A 20,066-nucleotide genomic window follows, 5' to 3' on the forward strand; every position below is an offset into this window, starting at 1 on the left:
TTATAACGCGTTAAATGACTCCGTTATTAAAAAAGTAATACAATTACAGTAACGCGTTACTGCCCAACACTGTGGATAGATAGATAGATAGATAGATAGATAGATAGAATGATAGAATGACAGATAGAACGAACAATAGAATGATAACTAGAACAACAGAATGTACGACAACAATAGAACGATAGAATGATATAACGATAGAACGATAGATAGATAGATAGATAGATAGATAGATAGAAATTCAACTTCATGTGGGGTTTGACCAATTTCAAATTCCAAGTTAAGCTGAAAGGAAGCCAATCCAGCACCACACCACTGCTGGATACTGAAGATGTAACTTGGAGAATGTTTCACACACTTAATTTCAATATCTAAAGTCAATCATTTTTAACAATTCCACATAATTTGGCGTATGAGTGTGCAGCTCTGTTCTCTGAGACGTTGGCGGCGCATAGCACTTCTCAGCTAATTGGATATGAGGATTCAGCCTGTGTTGTTTCTCATTTCTGTCTAATTAAAGCACGGCACTTCTCATGCTCGTTTTGTTACATTCAGATCATTCTTATTAGATCACTCTTCAGACGTGAGAGTCCTTCAGATTTGATCGCAGAGGGGTCGTCTTATGTGAACGCAGGTTTTCTTGTGTAAGCTCATTGAAGATTGATGAACAAGTCCCTCAATGCTCTCCGACTCTCGAAGACATATGGACATTTGAGAGCTTTGGCCACTGAACTGGCTGGCCAGGCTCGGTCAGCATTTCATTTCAACTTAAACGGTTCTAAAATGGGCTACTTTTCAGATATTAACTAACCTGAAAGGGCATGCCAACCTCATTATCTGCAGCCGTCATGGACAGAGACAAGGACACACTCTGCCAAAGGGGCTAATTAAAATCTCTTTTTATTCTTCTTCTTTGCTTGGCTAAACCTCATGAGCTGAGCCAAGATGATTCCTGTAAGTCAAAGTCTTTTATTTGTATGTTATTTCTGAAAGTCTCAGGGTTGCGACCAAACCGGAAAACAGAAGCCAGCCTTGGAGGAACTGCATTGAAACCGTCGAGAACTACAGAGAGAGAAACTCATTTGTGCTTCAAACAAACATAAAAGCTGTAGGCTGGTCAGACACTTTTCAAGTGAGCTTAAGTTGGATCACAGGATTTTTGTCTGCTTGTATTGCTCAGTGCCCGTGTACTTGACATGTGCAGCTAGATACACAATCACATACAAGCCACCAGCTATTTCTTTATCAACTGAATTTACCTTCACACAGAAATCTTGGAGAGCCTAGTCTCATGATACTGTATTTCCTGGATCAGACGCAGGACTGGTTACATCCTCTAGAGAGGGGTGGGAAGTGCACCTTTTTGAAAGTGCTCTCTTCCCTGGAACATCACAGGCTGAGAGGGAGGGCTTATGAATAAATGGATGGAAGATCTGGAGCTATGCTAACATCTGTGCGGCAGTGAGTTGTCAACACTCTTTCTACACACTAGATCTCCCTCTGTCCTAACCCACCATCACCACCAGTGGAGAACAGCCTGGATGTTACTGTCGCTGTGCTGGAATAGCATGTCGTTTGAAACAGCTATTAGCTATGGTTAGCTAACAGCTGCCAAGAAGTGTTCACGCAAGGCCGTTATCATCACAATCATCATCAAGTGGATGGGGAGTCAGTCAGCGGAAGTCAGACTAATTTATACCGTAATTCTATTGATTCCAAAATGTCTGGCAAAGAAAGCTGTGGATGTGACAAATGTTCCTAGCAACATAATACATGTTTCTGGTCTTATTATGTGTGATTCTTTGATGCGTGTGTTTTCAGAGAAAAAAATGATTGTATTTGAAATGGTATTAAAACTAAGATTGTAATGTTATCTGAAATAACTTTTTTCAGTTAACGTCAATCTATTTTAAGAGGCGTTTATGGTATCTTTCCCCCCGTTAGCAAAATTTGGGATATCACTTAAAAATTCCGATTAACAGCACCAAGATGCAAAAAAACCCCAAAAAACTTTAATTTCATATAAATAAAATTCTATAATTAAATATACATAAAATTATATATGATAAAAATGTTTTTAAGATGAAAAAAAATTTAATTCAGAAAATAAACTTTTTAAATAAATAAATAGATGAAATTCTGACTTTAAACACCAATATGCAAATAACATTTCCAAAAAAACGTATCCAATTTAATATACATTAAATAATATATAAATAAGCATTTATATTAGGATATTTTTAATTTTTAATTCAATAACATAAATAAATGTATAAACTACGATGGAAACTGAATAAAAAATTTATTTCTACATTTGACAGCAGTATCACACTGTTTTAGGCTGATTACTTTGCTGCTGCTGCTCATTTGCATGAAGTTTGCTCATTTGCTTATGTTATGGGAAATCACTGGCTCTGATGACTTTCCATATCATAGTAACTGTAACGTGTTATCCGCCCTTTAGTTTTCAGTCTCTCACTTCAACCAATGTTACATGTATGTAACAGCCACTTTTTACAATCCAATCAGTTCCTAAAAGATAAAATCATATTATGTTTCACACAGAAATAAGTCAAATTATCAATGTAAAATAAGATGCAAACACCTGCTGACTAGACTACTGATAAGTTAATAGACACATTGATTATGTACTAAGTGTAGGGTGTACAAAATTACAGAAGAATGAGGAAAAAAAAGAACAACAGTGGGAGATAAAAACTCCTCAGTCATAGACTTGAACAAGAGGGCGGTTTGGCCTTTTATTATTGGCCGTCACACACGGCACGAGAGCATGAAAATTAATGTTGCAGAATTGAGACGGCCTCAGGCAGAGGTGAACCTGGCATAAAGGTAAAATACAGCCTGAGCCGCACATCTGCTTAAGCTGATCTGACACCTCAGCCGCCGAACGCTCTGACACCACTAAATGTCAGAGCTCTTTTACGGAAACTTTGCCTGTCTTTTAACGCAGCCGTCAAAGACACTGATCCATACAGACGTTTATCACAGAGAAGGGCAACGTTTGCACCAAGACGTGGAGGTTTCAGGCCTACAAATCAGACACGGATGCATGACACGACTCCCTAATCAGGTGAGAAAGGTGACATACTGTGTACAGAGTGGCAGGTCACATAATGTTGAAGGGATAACGGCGCTTATAAAACTGAGAAAGGAAAGAATTACAGCTCTTGTTCGACTAACGCTCAAATCCAGAGAAAACGTGTAATTCTATGGGACTCAGCGTGGTACCGTCTCTTTCTGTCAACCCACCGACTCTTTAAATGTTAAAGCAATTTCTCACAGAGAAGCAGAGGAAGGAGAGTGTTTGATGGTTAATTGTGGAGCATTTTCATTGCAAAATCTCCTTTGCTCTTTTTCTTATTTCATGAATGGCCCTATTTTCATCTATCAATCTCCATGGCCTCACTCACACCTGCAGTATTGTTCACTCTTAAAGCCAGGCTTTGAAATGACCTGACATGACTCTTCTTACTGTGCTGGTCCAGGTTTTTTTTTTTTGGATGGCTCCAAGGCATAACTCTGTGATGAGAGGGCAGGATTCATTAGCCTGTCAACTTCTCAAAAGAGGCAGCTCATTATGTGGAAATTAATTAGCCATTCTCTCAGAGACGGTGTGTCCATCCATAATCAGATCTGTCTCGTCTTGCACGCCTGTCTAACGAAAACACTTTTTTCGCACCAGACAAGGTGAACCTAGGGATCAAACGGAATGGAATATCAAAGCGCCATCATCTTCCAGAACAGAAAAACTCAGGGAATTGAATGATCTATGACACCGTATAGACACTGAATAGTTTGAATTGTTTAATTTTGCTTTACAGCCATTCCAACTCACCTGTAACACAGTCAAGCTCACCATGAGATCCATTACCGGCTCTACTTTCATCTAGCGCTCTATAAACCACAAGGGCGGAACTGAAATAAAATCCGGATGTGGCGAGCTCCAGATCATTTGGGATTCAGGGCCTCGGTCCAATGCCACACAGGTGGGCAGGGTCAGAAGGAAAGAGGTGTGTGAATGAGTCAAGGCAGGGCATGTCTAGACACATAAAACTACCACATTCCCATCTATCACAGAAATCCAGTCTGTCAGCGCGCAACAGCATTTACAGTGCCTCCATTAAGACCTTGCTGACAAATAAGGTCAAAGGACGACTAACACAGCGTATAAGATTGTATCATAAAATACTTTGATTTAGACTTTATGTTCAAGCAGCAAATAATAAACTTTGACCATTTTGAGAGTACAGATCTCCTGATTGGTTTGAGAGATATTGACCCAATACTAGTGTGACATTCCCAGTTACAACCGGCTGGCTCAAGAATGTTTATCTTTAACTTCAACTAGATGTGACCTAATCAGACCTTAATGTATATACTGTATATATATATATATACAGTATATAATTATATTTTAATGGAAAACCTCTTTCTGTCTTACTCTTTCAGTAAGACAGGAAGTTAGAGGGCCCTATTTTAACGATCTAAGCACATGGTCTAAAGCGCATGGTGCAATTGTGCTTAGGCCGTGTCCGAATCCACTTTTGCTAGTTTAAGGACGGGAAAAATGGTCGGCGCCCGGCGCATGGTCTAAAAGGGTAGTCCCTATTCTCTTAAAGGGATACTCCACCCCAAAATGAAAATGTTGTCATTAATCACTTACCCCCATGTCGTTCCAAACCCGTAAAAGCTTCGTTCATCTTCGGAACACAATTTAAGATATTTTGGATGAAAACCGGGAGGCTTGTGACTGTCCGATTGACTGCCAAGTAAATTACACTGTCAAGGTCCAGAAAAGTATGAAAGACATCGTCAGAATAGTCCATCTGCCATCAGTGGTTCAACCGTAACGTTATGCAGCGGCGAGAATACTTTTTGTACGCGAAGAAAACAAAAATAACGACTTTATTCAACAATTCGTCTCCTCTGTGTCTCTCTGCATCACCGTAGCGCCATTTTGGAGAATATCCGCTGAACGCAAGCAGCGTATGCTATTCTGTGTCAGCCGCGACACAAGAATACGTTTTCTACGTGTATTTACGCCTTGATTTGAACGAAAACAGCGCATCCGTTTTGTTTTGTATGTGTTGTATTTTTATCTGTTTGTTTTATTATGTAAAGTGCCTTGAGAAACTGCTTTAAAGGTACTATATAAAAATAAAGATTATTATTATTACTACTGAAGATTCTGCTTTGCCATTAAATTGTGATGAAATTTTACAAAATTACTGTTTTTATTGTGTTTTTGATAAAAAAAATTGTAATTTGTATCATGGGTGAGTATAAGAGACTTCTATTAAAAACACCAAAATTTTGAAAGGTAGTGTATCTGTATCTGATGGAGGAAGACATACCTCTATTTTCTTTATGTTATCAGTAAAGTATCTACAGTATATATACATGTTTTGCAGGATTAACGTTCGCAATTAACTGATCGTTACTTTTAAAGACAACCATAAAAATTCCTAAATGCTGACATCTAATAATAACATTAGCAATGCTAGTGCTATGCAATATCCATCAATAAATCATCAAATCTTTTTAGTGAGTGATAGCGAAAAAAACTGATGATAGTGAAATCTCAGTAAAAAACATGTCTAAAAAAACTATTTTGTTTCTCATATTATTGTTTTGGTAGTTTAAATTCAGGAAATCTCTCTAACTGAAGTTCAAAGTTAGCTATATAAAAGGAAAAAAAAGTGTCACTAGAAAAAAACTCACAACAGTCAATTAATTTACTGAAGCCTTAAATAAATAAAAAAATATGATTCCCTTTCATGGGAACTTCGAACTGCGTCCTCTAGGGGTCGAGGTTAGGTGGAAGCTTCCTGCATCTTCTTGCTTCCTGCAAGTTCTTCCTGCTCCTACTGGACCTATGATGTTTTTGGTTGGTTCTATGGCTTCATAGTAACCACCTTAGTGATGTAACCTGAGACGTTTTCTTCAAAAGGTTACATGCCAACTGGCCAGTAATGCTTTTATTTTGTTGCAAAAGTCTTTTTTTACTTGCATGTGGTGCTTGGTGAGTGTGAATTTTGGTCAAATTAGACTGTAAAGAAAGTAACAGACAAAAAAAGCGAGAAGTGGAGCCCTGCTTCTGCTGAGGATGTGTGTCAGTGGGTGAGCGCGTGTATCTCAGCAGGTGATCCCTCACCCTGCAGGGCTAATCTCCTTTGGGAGGGGCGAGCGGCAGGGTGGAGGATATTACAGCAGCTTCCTCAGCCATCACCTCACACAGCAGCCCGCCATGCACGGCTAGGCTCAGCCCAGATCAGCCGACTTAATCACGGCTCAACTACACAACTGAGCTCTTACTGGGGCAGGACTGAGATCCTCAGCTCATAATACCCCATCTAAAGCATTGCTGTTTACCTGCAACACATGCATATGCATACAGATGTGCTTCCTCTACAGTGCTGTATGAGAGTGACATCATCTGAAGCTTGTGGCATTTGAGTGGTGGTGCGGCAGAGGGGGCAATTACCTGTTGAAAGGCCATTCAGACCCCAACAGCCTCCATTTCTAACTTCACTCCATCAGTCCTGCCTTGTTTGTGTTCAACCTTTATCCAGATGCAAAGGGGGGCAGCGAGAGTCCTTTCATTGTGATCTGAATTATTGAGAGGTCTAAATCTTTAATGTGCATGTCTCTGATGGAGGTTCCCATTTAGAGAATCTGTCATCCGTCAAACTGTACGGCCTGCTGAATGTTGAGACAGGAATGGTGTGTTAGATCTGCGTTAAAGGTAAAGTAGAAAACAGCCTTGCTATAGACACATGACAAGAGATCAAAGTTCAATGCACTATAAAAGAGTTTGATGTGTTTATACTCTAATGCTCACAACACAAAGCCTTGAAAAAAGCTGAGGCAGTCAAAATGGAGATACATGTTCATCCATGTCAAAACACAGCCATTTGTTCATTTAGATCATGATCACACAGATCATTTATTGTCTCCTTTACCATTTCTTTACTACTCTGTAATATAGTTCTTTTCACATGTTTTGCTAATGGATTTAAATTTTGACATTATAAAATCACTATTATAACATTTAAAAATCTATTTTTTTGTCAAAGTTCAGCATTGTTTTGTATTGAAGTATGAAGTAGCAAGAGTTTGTAGATTCAACTCATTGAATCTACTTGAATTACACAGATGGCCTATTTTGAATTTACAACGGCAATTTTCAGTGAAAAGTGGCTAGTTTGTATCCTTGTTTACAATCTCTCAAAGTTTCTCTCAAATGTAAATAAAATGCCGATTCACAAACATGTGTTTTCACCATTGCACCATTGCTTGTTCTCCATCATTGCATAGGCCCACTCATGGATGAGACATGCAGATAACTATAGTTAACCTTCACTGAATTTTATATAATCAATGAACCCTGAAAAAGTTATCAGTCAGTGTTTAACATTCTATTAGTTGTCAAAATGAATTCATTGCAGCACTTTTGTCATACCTAAATCGAGCTCTGTACAAAGGAAAATAATGTAAGAATGTAAAATAAGTTTTTGTCATGTATTTAAATATGGTTTAATGTATTTATTGCAGCACTTTTGTCATACCTAAATCGAGCTCTGTACAAACGAAAATAATGTAAGAATGTAAAATAAGTTTTTGTCATGTATTTAAATATGGTTTCATTTTTGTACTTTACAAATTAACGAAAAATTTGCACATATTTTCTACTACATTTAACTGCAATTTGCTCATATTTGGCCTACTTGTGCATTAAATTATAAATAAACAAAATTACATAGCCTATTATCTTGCGATATTGTGATCTCAAATTGCAGAATATTTCAGTAGGCTGCATGCATTTGAGAGACGTTCTTAAATGTAATGCACATACATGCATGCACAGTTTTGCAGTTTTAATCACCATTTTGGTAATTTCATGACTTAATTGACGATGTATGCTTTATTTATGAAGTGAGCGTGCACCTCATTTTCGCGTACAGTTGAAGAGCGTGCGCCGTGAGCACAGTAAAACGGCTGACAGGACAGGAAAGTTTTTACTGACATAAAATATCTCATCAGACCGCAGTTCCGTTGTTATACTGAAGCTCATTTGGCACATGTACCTTTTCCGCGCTCGTTTGACTCGCTCACTGAGGGCAAGCTGGAGTTGCCTGGTCACCATCCATCTTTATTATCTGATGAAGTGCAGTGTGAACATTATGCTAAATTTCTCCTATTGTCATCTACAGAAGAAAGTCAGTCACACAGGTTCGGAATGACAACCGGCTGAGTAAATATAGTAATCATATCATTTTTGTCCATCCCTAAATCTACAGCCATATTGCACTGTTTATTTACACTAGATCTCAATCCCTGCTTGGTTCCTTTTCTTCCTTGTTTGCCATTATATCAATGTCAAGGCGAGTGTAAACCCAGTGGCAAAATTAGCTGCTCTTGCATGTTCACATCCACCCAACATAACAGCTGGAGAACATTAAATTGAACCGGAAACAGGGGGAGCAGGGCCTTCGGAGCGAAGTAATTGGAAGTTTTGTAAAGAAACAGAGAGCTTTATGAAATATGTGCTGTCTGGCTCCTGCAGATGATTGCTATAAGTCTAATAGAAGGAATATACAGCTTCTTTTCTAAGAAGCTGAACACCACCGATTACCCCTCACACACACATAAAGACAGAGAGAGAGACAGAAAGAGGGGGTGGCATGTAAACAACTTTCTTATTCACAAGGCATATTAAGGATGTGCAAAAAATGATATTACTCCACTGCAAACCCGCCACAGTTCATTAACTCACAGTAACAAACGAATTTGCCTGTATACAGTCATCCAGTCGGCTTTATGATATGTCATTTTATCGCCCCGCGTAAAAAAAAAAAAATGCGGTGCTGTGCGGGACAGGCCACATCAGCGCTCCGTAACCTTTTCTGTTGTGCCGATCTCCCCTTGATGACTCTGTTAAAAGACTATTAGCAGAGAATTATCCAAGTCATTCTCCACTGTAATTATGCGGCCTATTGACAGCAGCTGTCATTTTCAGGCTAACATGAGCATATTATGTTGACATGAGATAACAAGGAGTGTTTCCCCTTCAGTGCACAGAGAGTCGCTCCTAATAGAAAGCAATGATTGAGAGCTCCCTACTCCCAGAGTACTAATCGTTCGTGCCAATCTAATCAGTAAGTGTACACTCATAAACAGGTTTGTCTAGAGCGCTGGACCCGTGCCAGCTGGAGACACTGGCACAAGCGCAATTAGCAGGAAGTAGATGAAGCAGATGCTTAGAGGTTGGCGCGCACGATGGCTCACCTTGATAACGCAGCAGCAAGGAGCTGGACTGCGGCTGCCGGCTGCGGAAGTGGATGGAGATTTGGTTGCTCCAGCTGCGTACCACCAGACCTTTCAGCAAGATGGACTCGTTGGCCAACACAGAAGGTTCCCGGCCGCCCAGGTCTTCAAATCTGACCACATCGCCCTCAGCCAGGCTCACGTTCATCACCTTAATGTTATGAGAGATAAGAGAAGAAAGAGAGCAGTGACACAGTTAAAAACGAAGTAAGCTTTGTGGCTTTGAACTTGTCATAGTAATAGGTGTTTCTTTAGCTATGGGCCCTGTGGACCTTTTCCCAGCTCTTCCAACAGTGGACATTCATGCATCACAAGAGAGTTATTCATGAATATTCCCACCACAGTGTTATTTCCACCATATCTAAATGATTGAATATTTTTCTCGGATGGAGATTAAACATTTTTGGAAAAAAATGTCAGACTCGGTTGTCTTGCTATGACTAATTCCATAGCTAGCATTTCACATATCTAATATTGTTATTGTTAACTAATCCATCTTCATTGTCTGATAAAGAGCAACATGAACATTCTACAGTTCTACAGTCTACAGTACAGATGGAATAAAATAAAATTTAAATATGTTGCCTTGAGGTGCCAAAATTGTTGCCTTGAGATGTTGCCATGGCAACTAACTAAAATAAAATGTTTCAGTTGAACTATTAAAATGACTAAAACTAAAACTGAAGTCAAAATAAAACTAAATAGAAATATTAAAAAAGTAATAACATTTTTTACTAATTTAAAAAAACTAAATGCTAATTCAAACTAATAAATAGATACTACAATAATATATAAGCAATACGAAAATATCACTATCGTCTTAAATGCACCAAAAATCATATTATTTTTACACTATTTGATAAAATTACAGCCTGATTGGAAATGCTGAAAAATTACCTGCTGACAAACTGTATTTTATCATTTCATCTCATTTTAGTTACTGTTGTCTCACTGGTTCACAAGTATACTTACTTTTGAGGGGGAAAAAACGATTTGGGCCTAAATTGTTCAGTGTGGTGGAAATGACTCAACACATAAAAATAATTGTATTAAACTTTTAATATTAAAACTTTGATAGAATTGTAGGTTTTATTTAAAAAAAAGTTTTCATAAAATTTAAATAACCTGGAATGTAAAAGTGCCTCCCCCCACTGTTTCAAATGTGACTCATGCAATCAGAAGCACTTAAGTAATTTAATAGGGTCTTTAAATACTCGTGGTGTAGGAGTGTTTAAACATGGAAAAGTTTGGACAATACACAGAACCAGAAGGACAGACTGACGTGTTTTCGGATATGCAGAGATAGCAGTGGGGTGACACATTCTGCCACACGATTTGGGCCTAAATTGTTCAGTGTGGTGGAAATGACTCAACACATAAAAATAATTGTATTAAACTTTTAATATTAAAACTTTTATAGAATTGTAGGTTTTATTTAAAAAAAAGTTTTAATAAAATTTAAATAACCTGGAATGTAAAAGTGCCTCCCCCCACTGTTTCAAATGTGACTCATGCAATCAGAAGCACTTAAGTAATTTAATAGGGTCTTTAAATACTCGTGGTGTAGGAGTGTTTAAACATGGAAAAGTTTGGACAATACACAGAACCAGAAGGACAGACTGACGTGTTTTCGGATATGCAGAGATAGCAGTGGGGTGACACATTCTGCCACACTGACTGCACTCATAATGGTGTTGGCCTGTCTGTCTGCCATGCTGCATGGTAATTGCACCACGGGCAATGTCCTGTCTGCTGAAGCCAGCATGCATATCCTCACCTGTCACTAATAGAAAGCCATAGCCACCCATTACTTCTCGTTCTGCCCGTCTACCACTTTAGACAACACATGCAACAACTGCATGAGCCAATATCCAATACTGCAAGCGTGGGTGGAAGTCGTGACATGGAGCAAAGTGAAATAGTGGGAGTCTGAGGAATAATTACAATTACGCTAAACAAAAAAGTCAGACCTATTCAACTAGCGTGCTGCCGTGAAACTGTGCCATTGTGGCTGATCTGGGATCAGTTGGGATGTGCCGTTGCGCTCTTCTCAGGTAATGAAAATGTCTTTAATCAGATGCAGGCAAATGAATCTGACCTAAGGAGAGACCTTGCATAGACGCAGACGTGACGGCAGGTTAATGAGGCCTCGCACGCATCGCCCTCAATCTAGACACCCGTAACTCCTCACGACAGGAAGACAACTCAAACTCTCAGCTCGAATTAATGCCGCTGTCTGTAGTTTACCATTAGGAAAGTTTTACAAAAAGCACAATTTAAACTCGTCCACGGCGAACGATGAGGCTTGAATTTAAATAGGGATTGCTGGAGACACTCTTAGAGGCCCCTGGGTGCTGTGAAGGCAACAGGTGACAACCTGATGATGTGTACTACAGAATAAATTCACGCTTAATAAAGCCAGAGCTGCAATGTGCTGAAGCAGTCTATAAAACAAAAGTGCATTACAAAGTAATCACATTACACTAAAAGCCCTCGGATAATAAAATATTTCCAGAATATTGCTCACCATAATCCAATTTGCATTGGCACCGGGCCCGACTGTCTACCCCACGCATGTAATCCCTCGCATAAACATGACTGTCAGTCAGATGCAGACATTGGCATGTAAATGCGCAACCGCTGTGACATTCAGGGTCAGTGCTGATTAAAATGTTTGCCGCTTTTTACACAGAGCACAAACAGACAGGTTCAGAATAAAGGGAAATTATGTCAACTATCCCAGCGCTCCTGGCCTGTCCAGAGACCCCATATGCTATAGTGTGAACGGGGGAAACAGGAAGCTTGGTGTTTTGTGTCCCAAATACAAAAAAGGCGTTAAAGGGAGAATACATCCAAATTTACATTTGTATAGACCAAAGTCAATATGAAGACATAAATAAAAAGGCGTGTCAGTATTTTCTCTTACTATGAGATTGGAATTTGAAGTATAAAAATATGTGAAAATATGATAGAATGTGACATTTATTTGATGCATATAATCATTCATATAATCATACTACCATATGGAAACTGTGCTAAAATAATATCAAAATATCAAATCAGTAATTCGTATTACATCCAATATTATAGTGTGTTATAGTGTGTGTGTGTGTGTGTGAATATACACATATATTGAGTAATGCTTTAGAAAGAAGTATCTAATGCTCACCAAGGCTGCATTTATTTGGTCAGAAATACAGTAAAAACAGTAATATTGTGAAATTGTGAACATTGATTATATATTATGAATATATATTATTCTAATTTAAAATAACTGTTTTCTATTTAAATATATTTTAAAATGTACTTTATTCCTGTGATGGCAAAGCTGAATTTTGAGCAGTCATTACTCCAGTTTTCACAGTCATTAAACTGTGATACATTCAGGATCCTTTGATGAATAGAATGTTTAAAAGAACAGCACAGCATTTATTTAACTTTTATTTTCTATATTTTACTTTATATTTTACAAATGTTGATATATAAAGGTTGGTGGGAGAAACTACAGTGGAGAAATGCAGGTTTAAAAACTTGTGACTGAATCAAGGCTCATACCACACATATCTCGTATGTTTCTATGATTTTCTAGCATGGCACTTCAGGCAAGTTGTCAGGGACCAAAAAGTGTCAGTGCATTAAAACCAGTCACTCAGCATGGTTCTACACACCATGTGGATTAATGTAAATATGGCTGTCACTAACTGAATTGTTATTGTATTTAGCTGCGTTGTGTGTACATGGCCTAAGAGAGACACTGATACACTCACTGTATCAGCACTCTGAGGGCAGGCGGATGGTTAATTAATCTGGAAATGCATGCTGTGTCACATTAACAGAGAATTAGCAGAAAACCCCTCTAGCCATGTCTGAGTTTTAAAAAAAGAGCTCCTGCTCTCCTGCCTTCCTGGGCTGTGCTGAATCTGATTTCCTGTTTACAGCAATAAAAAATACAGAATAATTGAGGTGACACCTCATAAATAAACACGCTTTATTTTGCAGGTCAGCTTTTCAGATCTGAGTGAGAGAAAGAAAGCAAAGAAAGGGACAGAGTCGGAGCCGTGGTGTAGTGGGTCAGGACATCCTGCGGTACTCACAGGGTTCGAATCCTGATTCTTTGCCTCTGTCCTAGCAAATAAAGGCCAAAAACCCATAAAAAACAGAGAGGTTTTTTAAACAGAAAGTAAGAGATAAGATAAAGGGGTAGAAAAAGTGAAGGAAAGAGGAGTGATGTCCATGTGCTCAGCTCTTTTAGTAGGCATGTATCCAGGAGGGCTTCTTTAATTATCTCTGATGCACCAAAGCTAATGAGAGCACTGGCTTTTCTATGTTATCCATCACTGATTATCTTTCTGTCTCTGACAAGCATGACCCCTCTCTGGTACAGTATAAACGCCTGATTTACAAATAAATACCAGACAGATACCAGTTCAAGGGCCATTCTTTGAAACAGGCACCTTTTCCAGTCGGATTAGACAAATAACTTTATCTCCTCTTCTGACTTCAACTTGTCTGTGAGAAGACAATATCCTGAAAGGATGATAATGAAGGGACACAACTTTCAACATGAATAATGTAGTGTAATAGGATATATGTAATGAGATAGTAAAGAAAAAAGAAAGAAAAAATGACAAAAGATTATGATAATCGAATAAATGTTATTCTTCTGAACCTTCTATTCAATGAAGAACCTTGAGAAAAAAAAGTATCACAAATGTATAAGGCAGCACAACTTTTTCAACATTGATAATAATCAGAAAACCAAATAAATGTAGCCTTGATGAGCATAAGAGACTTTAAAAACATTTAAAAAAATCTTACTGACAATAAACTTTCGAATGCTAATGTATAGAGTATAATAAAAAAAATTAATAATAGTAATACAAAAAGATACTGGATTTTTGTTGATGTTATCAGAAATAGTTCTAACTTTAACAAATACTAAAAGTTGTTATTAAAATATTACATTTTAAAAGTGTATAGGTCATTCTGCAGACATAAAGGACCGGAAATAACTCCAAATACTAAAACTCACCAACTGCTCAAGCTTTTCAGTGCAAAATAAAATCCAACTACTCTAAACTTACTACAACTACCCACATCCAGCTATGCCACACTACAGATGCTAAGCTACAGCAAATGCCACAGTGAGGAATTTCTCAACTGACAGTCTCAGTACAGTGTGTGGCATTCACTTCTATGAACATCACTGCTTATGTGGGTCACACACGCCTCAAGCTATCCCTATATGAAGGACAGCAGATGACAATACTGATCTGATATAGAGTGGTCACCAACTGCGCTCACTCGCTCTCTCTCCCATTGCCAAGCCAGTTAGTAACACTATAAACCCATCAGAGTTTATACAAGCAGAGCTTGAAGTGACTTGATGTGCATTGTTTGGATTTGATTGATGTGTTTGTGTATTCGAGGAATTCTCATGGAGCTTCTCTTTTATGCAAGTCCAAGTCACGTAAAAGTCGAATAGTCCCTTGTGTCACTGTATAAGAATAGAAAAAGCCCAAAAGCCCTGCATGCTCTTTCTTTTCTGTTTCTGCTGCGTTCTTCTCTTGCATTCCCATGGCTCCATTTCTCTGGGATAACAGGAAGGATGGAAATCTCCTCTAATTAGCAGGGTCCATTCCTCTGGAGCTGAGAGAGAAGGTTGGGAAGGGAACACTCTTGTATTTGGGCTGCTAATTAGAGCCTGTAATTAAGAGCAAACAGGAAATTATGTAACACTCGTACACCGGTACAGATCTGGGCCATAGGTGCGGATGAGTTGAAACGGGCAGGAAAGACACAGGGTCATCTGAAGAGATCAGGGCGCTAGTGCTATATTTAGGAGTGCCTCGAGTGTAGAAGAGGAGAGATGAAGAGACCCATCTGTGCCATCTGGAGGGGCCATACCTAGGCAATCCATCTGACAGCCGTGCAAAAATTCGCAGATGGACTCCGGCTCTGATGGCCCTTATCTTGCTCACCTCTCCCCTTGCACATTACCCAAGGAAGACGGCATGTGGACCATTGTGCTGCAAATGATCAGACACGTCCTCCACGTGTCATTTGCATGACCTTCCTCGCTGAAGCGCCATATCGCTGCAGACCTGAAGCCGGTGACAAGATAAAGAGGAACCCTGAGATTAACGCTCACTGACAGCCTGAGACTTTTGTCAAGGCGAGTGTGTGGCATTCACTTCTATGCACATCACTGCTTATGTGGGTCACACACGCCTCAAGCTATCCCTATATGAAGGACAGCAGATGACAATACTGATCTGATATAGTGTGGTCACCAACTGCGCTCACTCGCTCTCTCTCCCATTGCCAAGCCAGTTAGTAACACTATAAACCCATCAGAGTTTATACAAGCAGAGCTTGAAGTGACTTGATGTGCATTGTTTGGATTTGATTGATGTGTTTGTGTATTCGAGGAATTCTCATGGAGCTTCTCTTTTATGCAAGTCCAAGTCACGTAAAAGTCGAATAGTCCCTTGTGTCACTGTATAAGAATAGAAAAAGCCCAAAAGCCCTGCATGCTCTTTCTTTTCTGTTTCTGCTGCGTTCTTCTCTTGCATTCCCATGGCTCCATTTCTCTGGGATAACAGGAAGGATGGAAATCTCCTCTAATTAGCAGGGTCCATTCCTCTGGAGCTGAGAGAGAAGGTTGGGAAGGGAACACTCTTGTATTTGGGCTGCTAATTAGAGCCTGTAATTAAGAGCAAACAGGAAATTATGTAACACTCGTACACCGGTACAGATCTGGGCCATAGGTGCGGATGAGTTGAAACGGGCAGGAAAGACACAGGGTCATCTGAAGAGATCAGGGCGCTAGTGCTATATTTAGGAGTGCCTCGAGTGTAGAAGAGGAGAGATGAAGAGACCCATCTGTGCCATCTGGAGGGGCCATACCTAGGCAATCCATCTGACAGCCGTGCAAAAATTCGCAGATGGACTCCGGCTCTGATGGCCCTTATCTTGCTCACCTCTCCCCTTGCACATTACCCAAGGAAGACGGCATGTGGACCATTGTGCTGCAAATGATCAGACACGTCCTCCACGTGTCATTTGCATGACCTTCCTCGCTGAAGCGCCATATCGCTGCAGACCTGAAGCCGGTGACAAGATAAAGAGGAACCCTGAGATTAACGCTCACTGACAGCCTGAGACTTTTGTCAAGGCGTACAAAGACGACACTCATTATTTTCCATTCTATTTGAGCACCTGAATAATCCACCATGAATAGGCCCTGTGAATACTGATATTCTTCACAAGATGTAAGGACAGACTGAGCACAGAACCCAAGAGCCCAGAAACGCTCTCATTACCTGTAGGAAAAAAAATGTTGCAAATGACATCTCTTTAATGTCTCAATTTTTTCTCCTAGACAGAAACAGGATTTAATAGAGAGCAAATGAGACTTGTGTAAATCTCTTGTTTCTTATAATAAAAGACCCCAGTAATCTCAAATGCATCTTCTCCACATTTATACCGTGTCAAAAAGAGTGAAAGTGATTTAACAAAGACAATTTATTCCAAATTAAATAATCTATTTATAGATTATTATGTTAACCTACACAATTATTTTCTTCTGTGGAACATAAAAAAAGACATTTTGAGAATACATATCACCAATTTGATTACCAATATACTTTATGCGACTATTCGTTAAAAGGTTCAGAACTATGGCTGTCAATTAAATAAAATAATTGCAATTATACTTAGATTTATAAGATACCTAGATATAGATTTCCAACCAGTTTTTAATATCAAAATTGAAAAATGTTAAAAATCATTGTGCTAATCATATTTAAGTAATATCTTAAGTTAACTTATTAGATCACACTTTAGTTTGGGGACCAATTCTCAATATATGCATGCACTATATGTAATATGCATGTTAATAAGCAACTAGTTAATAGTGAGAAGAGTTTTAACATCAAATTCAACATCAAAAGTCAAGTTTAATATCAAAATCCAGGGATTGCAAACATTCCTTATCAAATTCATCTGACCAATGATATTCACACCATCTTTACATATCCTGAGAAATTTAGGAGAAACAACTGAGACAAAGCTGATTTTCAAACGTAACACACACAAAAAAAGTTGTGATGAAATAGAAGTAGCAACAGGTTCTTTCTTCCATATTGTGATGTACATCCGAGTGTAATGGATTATCAAAAATATCAAACATTTTGAGACAGAACTACAAATTACAAGGTCATAAAAAATATGTATGCATGAAGTAACTGTTCACAGTGAGATCAATAACAAGCATTTAGAAAAATTTTCATGTCATGCCGACTTTAAGTCTCCCAAGGTATGAAAGAGCAACCCCTATGCAATAATATTTCCCTCTAGGTACTACCTCTGCAATAACCCAACCTGCATCAAATTCAAATGCAAATGTGCAATACAGCTTGGTAACACATATGCCGTCACCTAATGCATTTCTTTGCTATGAAAAAAGAAAACAGACTATATATAAGCCATAACAGGCTATTATTGTACCATTCAGCCCTTCCACTACGGGTGTCCACATGCTTGTAATATGTGCATCACACTTATGTCACATAAGGGGGGTGCATTCACACACTCTCCATGTCTGCGCTTATCTCGTTTTAACATTCACCTCAACCAGTCTCTTTTTCATTATCACTACAATCCCCTCGCACGCCGCACCAGAAATTGGTTTTATGCAACACGGCTGAATAACGGCAGGGAAATTGCAGAGGAAGGCAAATCTTGACAACATGAAAACAAGGGTAGGGTTATGGGAAAAAAAATGTGTATAAATAAAGGGTGGGTGGTCTATTATGGAAGTTGAATAATGATTTTAGAAACAGAAAGATGAAGGCAGAGTTCATTTGGATACAGTACTGAGCAGAGCTGTGGATCTTTTCAATTAGAGATGGAGGAAATTTCCGATTCCGCTGCTGAAGTTGTCTCCGGAGACATTACTCAGCAAGAAAAGTACTTCACGCAGCAATTTTTCTTTCATTTAAAAATATTTTCCCTCTAAAGTTTCCCTGAAGATTAATCATCCTCTTATCGTTTTGCTCCAGGTGCTTCATTTATTCAAAACAACAATAGAGTGATCTGGGTTAAGCTGATATAAAAACAATGACAGAGCTTCATTGTCGGCATCTTTTTCCTTCTGTTCACGCCTGTGCTGCCCATCATTTGAAACATTTGAATGAAACAAAACAATCTCAATATTACAGTATTTTTCAGCTTCATGTCAAGAACAATTGTCAAAAACCAAGCACATTCTGACAGTCACTTACAAAAGGCACAAAGAAAATCCACTGAAATGTGCCGCTTGCATTATTCCCAACATATCAATTAAAGATACGTCTTGTTTCCATTAAGAAACCATTAAAATCCATATTGAACATGCAACACACATCAGTCACTCATCTTTTGTTTATGCAATCTACAAGACAAATAGTCAGAGCATCTCACAAAGACAAGTCAAAGCTGACATTTCACGGAAATATTGATTCTCTTTCTCCATTAGGTTTGTCTGCCTGAGTGAAAAGGGAATATTTATAATAATGACACTAGCTAGAGAACTGTCATCTATTCTTCTTACCAAATGTGTTCAGAAAAGCTTCATAGGCTATCTGTCATTTCATTTGATTCAAGTGGCCAGTCACTAGCTAGCTGTTACGTGTGGTAGCAATTGTTATGTCTGAACAGCATCTGTTTAACTTCTATTCTGCCCCTTGTTTATTTTATTATTATTTTCACTCTCATTACAATTAAATTTTAATAAGTTGTGAGTAAATGTTGGTTAAATAAAAACTTAATTTTGATTTTGCTTTTCGTTACCAATAAGACTCTACTACTCCTAGCTTCATTCATTGGAGAAGAAGTGAAAAAGTACACAAACTTGTCTAGGCCTAACAATAGTAAACATCAGCTGTAGATAAAGCTCACATTGAGTGCTGGATGTTTGGTCTGGGGTTCCTGATGATAATAGGAAGGACCAATAGACACATTGATGAAAGGAGTGGCATGCAATAAAAAAAATACCAGGTGGGACTGTTGTGATACTCTTCAGAGAAACAAAATCTAATCTCCTGATTGATCCTACAGAACAAGGTACCAATCTGGCATGACAATCTGCAGAAAAGCAGTCGGCAAGCTGTGTAATTTCAACAACCATCCCCCAAAAAGTAATTCATAAAACAATCAATCAACAATCCCACCACAGAGCAAAACCTTGCATTAAGGAAAACCGTATCTTAATGTACATCTTACATGGCGTATATTAAACAATAACATTCTTTTTTTTTTTCAATGAAATTAAAGGGGTCATATGATGCGATTTCAATTTTTCCTTTCTCTTTGGAGTGTTACAAGCTCTTAGTGCATAAAGAAGATCTGTAAAGTTGCAAAGACTAAAGTCTCAAATCCAAAGAGATATTCTTTATAAAAGTTAAGAGTCAGCCACGCCTACCTAAAACGGCTCATTCTAACACGCCCCCACATACCTACGTCACTATCTGGGAAGATTTGCATAACGCCGCCCAAATGTTCACGCAAAGAAATAAGGCATGACTTTTATTCTCGCTGTAGTATTGTTGCCACCGCCATCATGTCGTGAAGGCGCTGTGTGCTTCGTTGTGAAAGCGAAACTACTTTGTTTGGCCTTCCAAAAGAGGATGATATCTGCTTCGTCATGCCTATGACCCCTTTAATACTTTTATTCA

General features: G+C 38.6%; 1 protein-coding gene across 4 annotated transcripts in view; it reads right to left on the bottom strand.

Annotated features, from left to right (window-relative positions):
* Window positions 1-20,066, bottom strand: part of sez6b (seizure related 6 homolog b) — a 195,437-nt gene that overhangs the window by 58,101 nt on the left and 117,270 nt on the right. For all 4 annotated transcript variants that reach the window (XM_016488765.1, XM_016488769.1, XM_016488766.1 and 1 more), the window contains exon 4: window positions 9,310-9,499. In XM_016488765.1, coding sequence (XP_016344251.1) covers window positions 9,310-9,499 — 190 coding nt within the window. The remainder of the gene's footprint in view (window positions 1-9,309; window positions 9,500-20,066) is intronic.

This window comes from Sinocyclocheilus anshuiensis, unplaced genomic scaffold, assembly GCF_001515605.1.
Source record: "Sinocyclocheilus anshuiensis isolate Anshui unplaced genomic scaffold, SAMN03320099.WGS_v1.1 scaffold1455, whole genome shotgun sequence".
Classification (NCBI taxonomy): domain Eukaryota; kingdom Metazoa; phylum Chordata; class Actinopteri; order Cypriniformes; family Cyprinidae; genus Sinocyclocheilus; species Sinocyclocheilus anshuiensis.